This window comes from Apus apus, chromosome 3 (assembly GCF_020740795.1).
Source record: "Apus apus isolate bApuApu2 chromosome 3, bApuApu2.pri.cur, whole genome shotgun sequence".
Lineage (NCBI taxonomy): Eukaryota > Metazoa > Chordata > Aves > Apodiformes > Apodidae > Apus > Apus apus.
Window position 1 is genome coordinate 16406428 of NC_067284.1, and position 14982 is coordinate 16421409.

Genomic DNA, 14982 nt, shown 5'->3' on the forward strand with positions numbered 1-14982 from the left:
AGCTCTTGATCTTTGTCATTGTATGCAGTAGAAAGTATAAAAATATGGGAACCAGCTTTCAGGCAGAGTCTTCATTCTTTTAATGAGGTGCCCACTGCCTGTTTTGTCCCATGTTGTAACCTTGTTCTTAATTAGGTAGTGTAAAAGTGCACGCCTTCCGAGCTTTCCACTACACAGGGGACAGGACTGGATGTTCCTGCCTTCTTCCTGCCAGCCAGCTGCCAGAGGAGCTCGGCTGACCTCTCCGCAGGGCAGCCACGCCGCGTGGCGCTCCGGCCGCCCCCTCCTCCTCAGGCCACAGGCTACTTCTGAGACAGGGAGTGAGGGGAGAGGCAGTTACTTTCCTGTCTTGGCCAGCCGGGGGTGGCAGGGAGGTGACCTTGGCCTCAGCACCGCTGAATGGCTTCAGGGAACCTTCTGGAGCCTCCCTCTGGAGAGAGACTGAGGCCTCAGCAGGGCCTGAGGGCCCAGGGTGGACACCGCTGCCGAAGAGCCCCAGGTGGGAGCCCGACCCTTCCATTTCTCCTCTGATTTGCTCTGAGATGATCTTCGCTTTCTCAAAAACTTTGCCCTTCTAAGGCAGTTCCTCAAAAAGCTGCTCTGGGTGTTTCCGTTGTTTGTGCGTACTGGCTGTAGGAACAGCACTCTTGGGTGAGAGCTCAAGGTCTCAGTGCTGCTGCCACCAAGAGTTTGAGGGCAGAAATGGAAGCGTAAGTCTAGCCCATCACACCCCTGGCAAATCTCCACCATTCTCCATCCTGCCTCTGTAAGCTTCTCAGCTCTGACACACAAATTGCACCAGAGTGATCCCAGATACACACTATTTTTACTGTCTGAAATTATTACATCCTCAGGATCTAAAAAAGCAAATAATATTCTCAAGTGTGTATTACGTCCCGGCAGAAAGTGTTCTCTCCTGTTTTATTAATTATTTATTATATTAATATCTTATTTTCTCTCTTACCCCCGACACACCATAACTGCATATATTTATTGTTCTGCTTATTCTTGCAAACTGTGAAAACCTAGGTGTTATGTATGGGACAGATGTCTCTTGCAGCTTTATGCCAGCCCACCTGGCAGCAGAAGTGGAAACTTCACCTCTCTGATGTTCTTTTGGGCCAGTTTATTATTGTTTATTGTCTTGCTCCTGTGCTTTCTTTGTTTATTCAAGGAATAAAAAGCCTGGTTGAGAGTAAAATTGTTCTTGAGCAAATAAAAATATAAAGAAGTGTTTAAATAATACATTAAAAGAAAAAAATAATAAGTGTAGGCCAGAAATGCGAATAGTGACAGGAAACAGCAAACAAAATAAGAGACAGTAAAGTCAACTACACAGGAAAGGTGTGACCCAGGTAGGGTTAATTCTACTTTATCATCAGGAAAAAAAATGCAAACATCTGAACATGAAACAGTAACAGAGAGTTTGGCAGTGTTCTCTGGTTGGCCATGGGTAGGATACCAAAAAGTTTGTAATATGTACTTTTTGGTCTTGTTGATGTCACACACTTTCTTCCAAAGTGGCAAGTAAAGCTATATGACTTTAACGATGATGGAAATAAGACTTGGTAACACTCTCTGTGCAAAAGTCGCTTGATTCTGTTCCTCACCTTTGTGCATATCGAAGGCAACTCTCAAGTCACAGTAATAGAAATTTGTTTGTGAAGGCAAAAGAATTAAGGCAACAGTTGTGGCTAGGAACTCTTGCCTTTTTTAGAATATGGTTCGGGAAGTTATTTTGGGCACAGGCTTAAAAGGAAACCCTTCTACCTGTTAAATACTGAAATCTGGGGGGGGGGGGTAAAATCACTTTGTTTAATTTCTCCCCCTTTTTTCTTCTCCTCTTCTTTTCCAGGACCTGGAAACAAATACAGTCCCAGAACTGCCTGTGGAGCAAATGGTAGAATTCAGTGTCACTCTCACTGATCAGGAGTACACAGCTGAGCTTAATGATCCCAACTCCCCACAGTACCAACAACTAGCTGCCAGATTTCAGCTACAGGTAAGGAGGCCGAGTGAATGCCAAAATGTTGGCTTTTTGTCTTGGCTGCGATTCATTCTATGAAAATGAGATTCATAACATGAAACTACATTCACCATGAAAGAGAACTAGAATCTACTGCCCTCATGTGAAATAGGCAATTCCTGTTGTCTCAAGACTTTCAGTTTTCCTTCATGTAGAGTCAGCTTATCCTTTGGTTTAGGCCAGCTGTTCAGCCACCAAGCTAACATCTTTGTCAGCAGTAGAGCCTCAGATAACTGAAGAAAAGATTAAGAGTATAATTTGGGCTTCATCAGGAATCCATGAACAGTACATTGTCATAATTTAATTTCTACAATGAACCTAATGTGAAATGTACTATAAATGTTAAAAGTAATGAGCGACTTGTCTGAGCTATTCTTCAAAGAACTTCTAGTGATTTTCTTGTGCATTACCACAGTTTCAGTAAGAACTGGAACATCTGTGGTGTTTTCATATAATTAATGATATTAGCTGAATGTTCACCTATCGGTTTAATAGATAGCAGTTGATGACGTTCCCAAAAGGTTCTCTTAGTAAAATTAACCAAAGCTTCTCATCAGTTTCACAAGCATTCCTTAATGCAAGCTATTTCACTACTCTGCTTCAGCTTCAGATACTGATAGAAAAATGGTGAAAAATGTGCTGGCAGAGCTGATAATAATTAGCTTTTCTGGATTTCCAATATTATCTGCAAACAAAGCTGCCTGCATGCTTTGTTTACTACACATATAGTGGTATAATTCAGCAATCTGTTTTTTAAGTTATTTCATTGATTTCATTAATAGGAGAGTGAAAAGTGCACTTTCTTGATTGTTGAATTATTTTCTATTGTCAGAAAATTTTATCTGCCGCTTCAAAGAGTCCAAAGCTGTTCATGACAGGCAATGTTGAATAGAAAATAATTTTAGTCCAGTACCATGAAATACCCATGATGTGCTTTCTTCCAAAAATAGGTCATGGAGGAGGCAGAGGCCAATCTTGATACAAGTAATTTTTACAAGTTCACTTAAAGGGTGAGAAAGAGATTAGATTCAAAATTAAAACCTTATCCAGCTACACAGGCTCCTGTACAAATTCCAGAGAAGCCCTTGCAAAGGCTGGGACTGTGGAGTTCCAAGCGCAGTTCCTAATTCATTCCAGGATATGGGAATACAGAAGTTGCAGCAGGGTTTATAGTGCAAATGTTCAGAAGTACTTTTGTATACCACAACTGACATTTAAAATCACATGAAAAACAGAATGCAGATTCAGATGCTTACACTACTTAGTGAACTGAGATTTATTTGGAGAAAGTAGGAAACTGGGAGCTACATTGGTGCACACTGTTAAAAGAAAGCATCATCTTCATTATGATGGAAGGGAGTGAAAACTGAGCTGGCAGAATATGAAAAAAAGGGGGATTAATTTACCTAAACACGGACATCTGGTGCCATATTAGGTGCCCTATGTTATCCAATACATCTGCAAGGGCCTCTCAAATATGACAGAGCTGCACTCTTTTGATCCAGAAATGGAGCAGAAGGTGACCTTAAGGCATATAAAATGGCACTGCTTGCTTATACTTAGGAAAATTAATTGCAATCTAATGATTTAGGCCCTTAACTCTGTTACTTTCAGCGAGCATTAGTCTCATGAATACCATTTTAAATCTTCCCATAGTCTAATTATTACTTCTGCACCACTTTTACTATGTGAGACAAAGCTCAAATTGAAATATTTGCTTCAATTCCTTTCCTACTGTCCTCTTGTTGGAGGTGGGCAAGGAGAGTGTAGGTGATCAGCCATTTTCTGCACTTACCCTTCAGCTGCTCTGCTGCTTACAGCCACAGAAAAACGTACTCTTAGACTGATACAATGTGGCTGATACCTGGTATTATGATAACATAGTGAACTTTGGCAATTTTTCTTCACTTAACCTGCCCTAGAGATGCAGAGAAAGCTGCGAATCTAACCATCCATTCCCTACCAGTTCTGACAAACTCTCACACATGAACGGAGGAGTTTTAAATATGCGCTAGGTTAGTTCAGAATCATACAGCTAAGGAAAGGATTTCTGCATTAATGTATATACTTTTAAAATTATCTGCTAAATTAAAAGGGCCTGATTCCTCAAAAGGCTTTTTTAGTTCTTTTCAAGTGCTGAATTCCCTCAACACCACAGGCTTTGCTTGCAGATGAAAGGCTTAGACAATGTGTTTCCTGGTACGTAGCAGCACCAGGAAGTGAATCAGAAAGGAACCGTGGAATTTGGTGTTTAAAAAAAGCCTTTTATTCTTAGATGTACATAAAATATTTAATTTGACTTAGCTGCATAAATGTTGCTACAATTGGAAAAGAGCACAAGATCAATTAGTTGGATCTCAAAACATTGTTAATTGCTGAGGTGCTGACAAAACCCCTTATTCTAAAGTCTGAAAAATGTATACAGTATTCACCTTTTCTGCTCCTTTTTTATTCTTCATACTATCTCTTCTATTCAAAAACATGTAACTGTACAATTGTAGCATTATAATTAAAATATATATTAAGTTATTCTATTTATATAAGACAGTTAATACTGTTCAATTTAGAAATTATTTGTCAAATAATCCAAATCCATCCACATTTGGTCATTATTTCTCAATAACTAACAATTTACAGTTGAGCTTTCTTGAATCACAAAACTATTCATGAACCAAAAATGCTGAAAATGAGAAAAACATTTGATTCATACTGTTTGACTTGCTCTATTATGAACTAGATTATCACTGATTTACATTATTACGTTACATACAGCTGTATTTTGTGCTTCATTTTGCCTATTTATAGGGCCTACAGACAGCACATACAAATGAAATACTGTGTTTAACTTGAGCAATGATACCACAAAGAGAGCAGATGAGGCTGTTTCCTAAAGCTCTTTCTGAAATATGAAAAATATTTCCTACATACTCAACCCATGCTTGCTTGTTAGTGGTAGAACACTGACTTAATGATTTCATGTTTTTCTATAGATGCAAAAAATATTTGAGAAACTTCCAGGATTCAAAGAAATCCACGTATTAGGATTTAAGTAAGTAAGAAAATAGGACTCATTTTTCTAATGGCTACTATCATTCTCTTCTTCCTTCTTCCCCTCCAACACCTCCCTTCTCAGCTTTCCCTCCTGTGACCAATGACAGGACTCGGCGAAATGGCAGGAAGCTGAATCAAGGGAGGTTTAGGTTAGATTTTCTTAAATGGCACTATAAAGAGAGTTAGGAATATGATTGTTTATGTGGCTACTTCTTTGTGTGTGGACCCTGTGCCCATAGATAACAGTGAAGGTGCCTTGACAAGAGAAGGTTGCAGGAGGATACATGTTCACATGTGTAAAATAAATTTTTCTCAAACAATTAAGAAAGTTTCTTTTTTTTTAATAAAATCTGGCTTGACTTTTTTTTTTTTTTTTTTTTTTTTTAGCTTTGGCTTCCTTATGTTTACTCATAATACAAGCTACTGTGTATTTTTTCAATGAGAATCTACAGGAGAGAGGGGATCAAAAACTGAGTATCTGATATGGTTATGCTTCTATAGATATGAACACATTATGTAAAAAGTCAAGGGAAAACCAAATTACTAATAGTAAACAATAACATAAACTTGAAAGGGAAAAAAGAGCAAGAAAAATACATACATTCATGTGGGTTTATGGCACAGCATCAGGAACATTCAGTACTTCTAGTAATATTTAATACATTGAAGAACTTTCATATTGCAATGCAATTTTAGACAAGAGCATACTTCTTCCTAGCTTTTCTCACTCCAAAATTGCTGAGGAAAAGGAAAGAAAAGAAGAAAATAGAGTGAAAATTAGTTGCTTACATTTTGTTAGTGAAAGTGAAAGTAAAAAAAAAAAAAAAAAAAAAAAAGCTGGCTACCACAGAACAAGCAGAGAGTGTCTTTAATAGCACCTCAGAGTTACAATTTGCAATAACTAACCTCTTTCAGTTGTGACTCCCAAGATGTGGGTTCCATTTCTGCTTAGTATCTTGGTCTTAGGAGCTGATATGAAAGAACGTTCATCACTGTGGTAGACCAAGATTGCTTCCCATCTTCTAGTAATTTAGTTAGCTCTTGAGAGTTACAGATCAGCAAAGACAGGTGTTGCTGTCCTTTCTCCCTTATCCTTATTGCTACATATATAAGCAGTATTTCCTACCATGCAATTTGGAAGGTCAACATTAGAGATATGCTAGAGAACTCATCAGTGAAAATAACAGGGCATTTTATTAAAGAAGGCACCATGTGTGGTAACAGTAATAGTTGCTACTACTGTCACAGTTGTTCATTGACACCATAGAAATATAGATTAGTAATGACAGTCCTCAAAGTGCACCATCTGTAGTGGGAAATAGGAAAGCAGATATTTCAAACTATTAAGATAAGGTAAAATTCTGTTTCCCCACTCAAAACATGGATATTCCTATAATTTTGAAGGAGAAAAGTGAAATTATAGAGCATAGGATGTCATTTTCACACAGAGATAAAAATTATAGAGAACACATAGAAGATAAGATGAAACATGTTTTTTCGTTGTACAACTGATTTACATGAATCTTCTGTTTTTCTTTATTTTGCAATCTTTATCATACCCTTTCTTCTGTGATGAAATGAAGAGAGAAGAAGGAGAAAGATGGGTAATTTGTCTGTAAATATAATACAATATAAATATAATAATAGTTAAGATTAATAATTTTATAGACTATCTGATGTAGATAGATATATCAATACATGTTCTTTATCTGCATGTGACAAAGTGAATTGATTTGTGTTCTACCTTAGTACAAAATCTGTGATATAAAGCAGCAGGGACAGCTTTTACCTTAATCTGAGGGTTCATGTAATCAAATTTTGTCAGAATCTCTGAAGAAAAATGTTTGACCTAAGAAAATTCACATTCAGATGAGTTAAGGTCTCTATCAGTCATAAACAGAAAGTGAAGAAAAATAAAATAGGGAAACTTCATGTTTAAATTTTCATTTTTGATCTGCTGTTTCCAAGCTGTATTCCCACACACACATTGTCTTCAACAAGCATGTAGAGTTTTATTTGTTACCTCCTTTATCAGGCCAGATAGAATGGCAAAACTTCCAGTTACTAGGCTGATAAAACGCAGGGAGCTTTTGCCTGATAATACAAAGAGCTACAGAGCCTTTTGCTGTTGCTTAAAAGTGCTGCTGGGGAATAATTTGTCTAGCAGTTCTCAGAATTTCTCTTTTACTTGCAGTTTAAAAGGAAAAATTGTCTTATGCTTTTCCTGAATTCTTGCAATGTCATATAAATGTAAACTGCATACCACATACTAGATAAAGTGACATTCCTCTCTCTCCAGTTATTTGATATTAGCAACACAGTGGAGTACAAATGTTTCACAGTGTACTCATGATTTTTCATTTTAATTAGGTGAATTTAGCATTTATGAAAAGTATGTATTAACTTCTGTTAAACAAGTACATCTAGGGAGAAGCTATAAACATTCATCCAGACTTGGAAAAGCTAACTCCCATTGTGAAAAGTGATCAGCTAAGTGGTTAGCTAATTTTCTTGCTGTTCTTCAAAAATTAGTAAAAAATTGCCCCAGATGTGATAGGATTTTTGCTTATCTGTAGTTTTATAAACTGTCTGATCTCTTTTCATATGTTCCTGTATAATTAAGAAGTTATTGTGACTTCTAGTAACCTCAGCATGCATTTATGACTATTTGAACTAATAATCAATGACTTCAGTTATATTAGCAGTTTTGTAGGCCTCTGATTAGTCAGATTACTTTTCTTCAATATTGGAATTGTTATTAGAAATTATGCATAAAAGAAAAAAAGGTTTGGGTATTGCAAAAGAGATTTGAAGATGACAGTTTCATCAGAAAGAAATCTATCTGCATTGTTTTTACAGAAGATAATAAGTTATGGTTGCATGTATTTTTGTTTGCTTGTAAAATCAGTCCTAACCCTGATTTTGCTGCATTGAGCAATTTTGCATCTTTTCCTTGCAGATCAAGCAGCACTATAGCACGATACGTGGTAAACTTTGAGAGAGATGGCTCAGACACAAAAAGCACAGCAGATGACATCTCAACTATTGGATCTAATAAGGTGGAAAATGGAAACATTCCACTTTCTCCAAAGGAAGAGATAGCAACATCTAAACTCACAGTGACAGACCTTCAGCAACTGGTTGCCATCGCACTCCATGAAGACCAGTCCCTGCCAATGGACCTTGGAACACTCCACTTTACCGATGGTCAGTAGGCAGGCTGGTGCCAGGCACAAGTCTGAACCTTGCCCTTTCAAACTGATGCAGTTTCAGTAAGGTCTCCTTTGCACCTCTAACATTGTTTTCATTTGATATATCCCATTCTCCTAAGCACTGCATAGCATCTGAAGGATGCACAGATCTAAGTTAAATTTTGTAGCAAAATGTGCCTTTATAATTTTACAGCCTGACTTCCAATCACACTGGAGAACCTATTTCTTGGTATTTTGTTCAGAAAACCTGGATATTTTGCACACTAAGAAAAATAAGAGGAGAAAAAAATTACTATGAATAATCACTGTATTGTTTTAATTTCCCAGTATGGAGAGTCTCCCTTTTTCAATAAGACAAAAAGTGAGGGCTTCCTACGACATAAATCTAGCTTTCTGAAAGCTAAGTCTCTTTTGTAAAGAAGCCATCTAATCTCCCAGTGAAGTCAGAGAGACAGACACCCTAAAGAGCATTTGATCCCAAGCTAGAATCAGTGGTGTGAATCACACTGTAGGTGCGTTTTGGTCTCTGAAACAGAAGGGGAGCGCAGATAACAAGCTGGGTGTTCCAGCAGAAGATTGAAGGGCTGCATACCGTTCAGTAATCCAGCTAAGAAATATCCCCTCTTAGTCCAAAAATGATTTCTTTTTGCAAAACTAGCATAGCCCTAGTTTTGGGGAGGTGGGTTAAATATGGGGAAAATATTTTTTTTAAAAAAATAATATGTATATTTACCAAAACAGTCTTAAAACACATACAGAATTCTAGCTCTATTGTTTCATTTGCAAAGAGCAGAAACTTTTTTTGGATTAAAAAAAAAATATTTAGATGAATTTATACTTTCTGTAAGATTAAATCTCATCTTTTAATGTAGATTGAAAGTCCCAAGGAAACAAAATATGGATATACAACACTTTAATAATAACTATTTTAATTAATTTATTTCTACTATTTTTAATAACCAGTTTTAGAAAAACAGCTTACATGCAAGTATGTTTAAAGAGCTCCTCGAGGGGGTGAATGGAGCAACTGGGCACTAAAGCCAAAACACTGACAGTAACAATGATGTTGACTCTGGGTGAAGCTGATAAGAATGTAGGCTTAATGAGCAACACAAGATAATGACTCATCATAGCCCATGCAGATTAAATGGAGCAGTTCAAACACCAGCTGATTTTGAGCATTCCTCCCTGATACAGCTCTCTACAGACCCATCCCTTTTATATTAAATAAAGAGCACATTCCTGTTTTCCTCGTAATTGCCAGTTTAAATGGAAATGTATGCCTCTTTCTTCTTAACATGGGTTTTTTAAATTAATTTTTTGAATGGAGAATAATTTTAATAGTTTTTTTTTACTGAGCTGATGGATTTTGATCAGTGTGCCACTGCTGAAATGTCGTACTCTCTCTTTTTTGGTGTGTTTTTTCAGAATCTATTATACCATCTACTGAGTTTGATAATGACATCCAGGCCATGGTCACAATTCCTCTGGCAGGCCCTGGTTTGGTAAGTTAATAGTGGGGGGGTTATTTTTTAATTTACATATTTATCCATGAGAAAATAAATAAAAAATGCTAAGATGTACATAAATACACAGAAAAAGGCTCTTATGCTAAAATATGTATCTACCTTTTATAAATGCTTTAAGGATGACTGTTGTGGTGTTATACTGCAACAGAAGTACTGTTTAGAGCATTTACAGGTGAATATTACTGCTTGATTACCTTTTCCAGTTTTAATCACAAAGTAAGCCATGTCTCAGTAGTACATCTCAGTGACAGGAGGGCAAGTGAAAGGCATCTTTCTTTGACCATTTCTTAAACTACAGGCAGTGTGATTAGATCACATGCACATGTCAAATATTGTATGTATCACATGACTTCATGCTGAGTTAGCTGTTTGCAAGCCTCTGTGACTAAAGAATATTGCCCTTTTTAGCAATGACAGTTAAACATAAGAATGAGACCTTCTTTTAAAAAACTTTTTCAGGAGGACTCCATGAGTGTGGAACTCCCACTAGGTTACCCCAGCCCAGCAACAGTGGACCAAACAGAAGACCCCTTGGTCAGCGAATTTACAACTGGAATCCCTGTGCTAAGTGCCCCTGAAGACTTAAGCAATTTTGTCACATCTGAACCTGCATTCCCTACCAAACCCCCCAAAGATGCATTTCAGGATAAATCTCCTACAGGCACAGAAGATACCGCTACTGAACATCAAAGTTTCACAGTGCCTTTCAGTGCTCTGGCTAGCAGTAGCAGTGCTCAAAAACCAGAGGATTCCTATTTGCCTCCTCCAGCAGATGATTCTGCTAGCAATGACTTAATCACTGATGGCTTTGAGTCTCCAGTGGAGCAGCCTACCACTCTGGCAGTTTATACCACAGGTAGCTTTACTCCACCTAATCTCCTGCCAGTCGAAGAGGAGAAAGAACTGACTGATATAACAGAGCCACCTTTCAAAGAAGCTGACCAAGATATTCCATCTGGACAAGGTAAGATACAAAAGATTTTTCCATAAAAGAGTAATAATAACAGTTATTACACACACAACCACGTGTAAGTACAGTAAGCTTTCTATTAAGTTGTCACAACAATTTTTCTGGGCCATCAAAGGGAAAAGATTTACATTTCTGATGCCCATTTCAGGAAAATCCTAATGTACCTGACTTCAAGGTTGTCAAAAAAAACCCAACACCAACCCAACAACAATTGCCTAAGGATAAGGCACACTTTCTACAAGATACTATGCTGAAAATTCAAAAAGGCACAGAAAAACATATATCAGAAAAAGAAATTTGGGTTGTGACTTGTCAATCTGCAAAGCAGAATGAACTGTCTAGAGCTGTAAAAAAAAAAAGGCTTCCCAAAATTTAAGTCTACTATCTTGTTCCTCCTTGTTGAACACAAGTTATGTCTAAAACAAGCAATACAAGACTTTCATCATCAGCTGCATCTGAAGAGGATAAAAAAGGATTGTTCCCTATCTAAAAAGAAGGGATGCTGTGTTAGCAAAAACACAAAGCTGTAATTATTTGCTTAAAATCTTATAGTGCAAAAAAATATACTGGATGTTTAATAGAAAAGAGATGCTGAAAATCTATTTAGTGAGTTTTTAAAAGAGTAATTAGTGTATAGTTTTTAAAACTTTTTACCTGTTTATAGCTTTTCTAGAAGTCCTGTGTACAGCATTCCCTCTATTCTTATATTTCCCTGGATTTTGCATATTTCATAGGAACTCCATTTTCTCTGGAAATTCAGGACTTAATAACATTTATAACAGCTTTTATTGAAGTCAACAGTGTCAGTGGTATTCATTTTAATATGGCTAGCAGAATTTCTCACCAGCAGGTACAGAATTTTTCACACCTTGTGCCTGGCTGTATTTCATAGCCACATTTCTTAGTAATTTTTTTATTTTATTTTTTTAATTTGTTTTAATCTTTTAGTTGTTGCTGGTGTGAAGAGGCAGGAAATACTGAGGCAGTGCTGCATAGGTTTGGGCAGAAGGTTAGGCTTTAAATGCTTGCAATTTTACTACATTAATTTCCAGTTAATTCCCCATCCTACAGTCCAGATGATGGAGCAAATTTTCTTCAACACGTGTTTAGAACTTTAAATTCACTCTTCTTTACCATGAAAAGAAGAGCTGTCTAGCAGAAATAATGAAGTTTGAGATTCTTTTAGGTGTCCTCATCAGCTATACGTTTCACACATAGGCTTTATTGCATTGGCTATCACATGATTCCTGAGCATTGGATATCTACAACATACACCAACTACTTTAATTGTGCCTACCTGAGGTCACTGAGCAAAGCAATAAAAAATTTCTTTCACAGCTCCCAGAAAGATAATCAGACAGCCTCACACACACAAATACACACAGTTCACACACATCATCTAGGGAAAGGAGAGTGAAAAACAGGTGAGGGATGAGGAGTCAGACTTGTATGAGAGGTGTCCTTTTAAGCCATGCAGGATGGGATTTGTCAGCTTGGGTGTACAGTGGGAGGAATGAGCCAGGAGCAGGCATGAAGCTTCTTTCAGATGGTGTTGTGCTGATTCTGGACAGTGATGCTGTCCACGGGCAGTAAAGAGCAAGCCAGTGAGGACTAGACATCCATGCTGGCCAAACAGTGATGGCAGGTACTCCACCTCTTGAAGTAACCCAGAACTACTAGGAAGATGCTAAGCTGTCTTTAAAGTAAACCTAACCTTTGAATTTCAAATTCTGTTTTGAGATTTCTTAATAGAATTAAGATTAAAAAACCTGGTACAAATTTCCAGGCCTCTTACTGAAAAGTTGTGAAATGCCTGGGTGAGATGTTGTGGTTTAAACGTTTGAATATTAAAAAAAATTTTTCTTTGCTATAGCAGCTTCCAAAGTTAAGCTATTTCCATTTTCCTTTTAAAAGCATGAAAACACCCCCATTTTATTCTACTGTCTGAGTTGATACCTGTTCAGTGTTCTCTAGCATTCTTCTTTCTTCTTCCTGTTTTCTTCCCCTCCGGAGTTACTCATCAATATCTCTTCTGTATGGTTAAATTCTTCTCCCTCTCTTTCCAGTCTTCCTGTGACTCCATCTAAAACAGCATGACCATTCAGAAAGGAACTTACTTGTGTGATGTGTTAGACAAATACCAAAATATTCCGGCAGTAAAACAAATACAAACAAATGTATAAGCAGATAAAGGAGACTATTAAGTCTGTAACAAAAATAATTATATACTGTTGCTTCATAACAGTAAGAATAATTTTAATTTGTATTTGTTTTAATTGTAGCTACTAATAAATTATACAATCAAAGTAAATTATTTCCAAAATCCTGAAATCTTGACTATCACAGAGGAAGCAGTATTTCTGGAGAAGTTATTCCAGAAGCATAGGATAAAATAAAGCTAGCAGTAAAATTCTTCAGCTATTTTGTTGTACTACATCTCAGTCTCACCAGCCTCAATCATCCTCAAGCCCTCAAGAAAGTCTCTGACAGAAGACTCTGCAGTGTGCCTCAGAGTTTTTTCTGTGAGGAAAAAAAAGAAAACTGATGAGAAGTAGATGGCAGTCACATCTCAGCATGTGTAACTGATGAGAACCTAATTAATTTCTATAATTGCTCTCACACAGCCTTCTTTTAAGTTGTCTTCTTCTGGCCCAACAGTTCATTCAGTTGTGCACTTCTTGCTTACTGCTATTGCTACTCAATTTCTAGAAAAACTCAGTTTTCTGGATGTTTGGGGATTCTTTTTGCCTCTGCTTCATCCCCAGCTGCCTAAGCACCATCTGTGCCTAGCATAGCTTCCTATTTGGCATAGCCAGCATTGTAATGGAAAAGAAGAGCTTACTACTTCTTGCAAGAACCACTGTGGATGTTCCAAGGCTTGGAATTCACCCATTCTTTGCACCAGAAATGCTCACCAGTTTATTTTGACATCGGTGGTTATACAGGGTAAGTACTCTTCTGTTTCTTTGCATGTTTTTATGTTTTTCTTAAGTTTTCTTTGACCATAAACTGACAGGTTCTTCTCAACATTCTCCCCCATCAGCTCCTCTCTGTGTCCTTTCACTTATCACTTGCCACTTCAGCCATGCAAAAATGCTTTTCATGGAGGTGCTGCTTCAAGCTGATGCATGGAGAAGAGAAGAGGTAGGTCTAGCTACATCATTTTCTCAAACATTATGTATGATATTAATTAGCCTAAAAGTTACCTGTGAAATGAAGAAGCAGCTGAATGCAAACTTTCAGCAGGCCCATATTAGGATACATCAAATTTAATAAAATGTTCATAGTATGTTCACTGTTGTGATAAATTTAGAATTGCATACTTGGAGTTCAACAGATATCCTGAAGGCTTGTAAAGATGTATGTGATTAGCATATGCCTAAAATTTAACAAGAGTCTGCTACTAAGCTGTCTCTGAGCTGGGAAGAGCAGGAACAGCCTGAATAGAAAAAAACCTGCATCACATCTCCAAAGCATTCTTTAAAATATTAAAATGAAATAACTAATCCAAGCAAGACAGTATGAGAGAAACAAAGCACTATCTATTTTCCCAATTTAACACATCACTTGTTAAAATTATTAGGCTGTCCAATCACTTCAGTTTTACTCCAAGGTTAGGCTTTTCTTCCTTCAAATACAATTACTTATTCATGCCCACCCCCCCAAAAAATATGCAATATAAGTGCACATTAACCCAAACAAGTGAAACTTTACTTTATATGTGGTTGGTAATTCCAATGACTCATTGAAATGACCGTGTGAAGCAATTTATGTACCTGCTAAGAAGGTTTGCTTAACCAGATGCAATGTGTATAATGAAAAAATGCAACACCTTATTCCCCAACTATATAGATAGCAGGAAGATACACCTCTGTGCTCTGCCACTTGTTGACTTGTACATTTTACTTATACCTCTTCCCCAGACACAGGCACAGACTGCTGTCCCATTGGTTTCACAGGTGCACACCTGCACCAGATGCTCATGTTCTGCACACACATTTGGAGTTTCTCCCTCACACAATCATCACTGTTGCTAGTAAACTCTATGGCTCCTGCAGCTAATTCTCATGTACCTCACATGCTCCCTTTTAGACTCTCAAAACTAACCATCCTTCAGTACCTCTGTTTTCCAAATGCTATCACTATATTATATGTTATCTTATAATTAGCATTCCCCTGATGATTTTCCTCTTC

General features: G+C 37.2%; 1 protein-coding gene across 1 annotated transcript in view; it reads left to right on the forward strand.

The window, feature by feature from the left end:
* Positions 1-14982, forward strand: part of IMPG1 (interphotoreceptor matrix proteoglycan 1) — a 57247-nt gene that overhangs the window by 20775 nt on the left and 21490 nt on the right. Inside the window, exons 7-12 of the mRNA XM_051613940.1 lie at positions 1856-2002; positions 5017-5075; positions 6661-6681; positions 8037-8284; positions 9718-9794; positions 10278-10782. Of these exons, the coding sequence (XP_051469900.1) occupies positions 1856-2002; positions 5017-5075; positions 6661-6681; positions 8037-8284; positions 9718-9794; positions 10278-10782 (1057 nt within the window). The remainder of the gene's footprint in view (positions 1-1855; positions 2003-5016; positions 5076-6660; positions 6682-8036; positions 8285-9717; positions 9795-10277; positions 10783-14982) is intronic.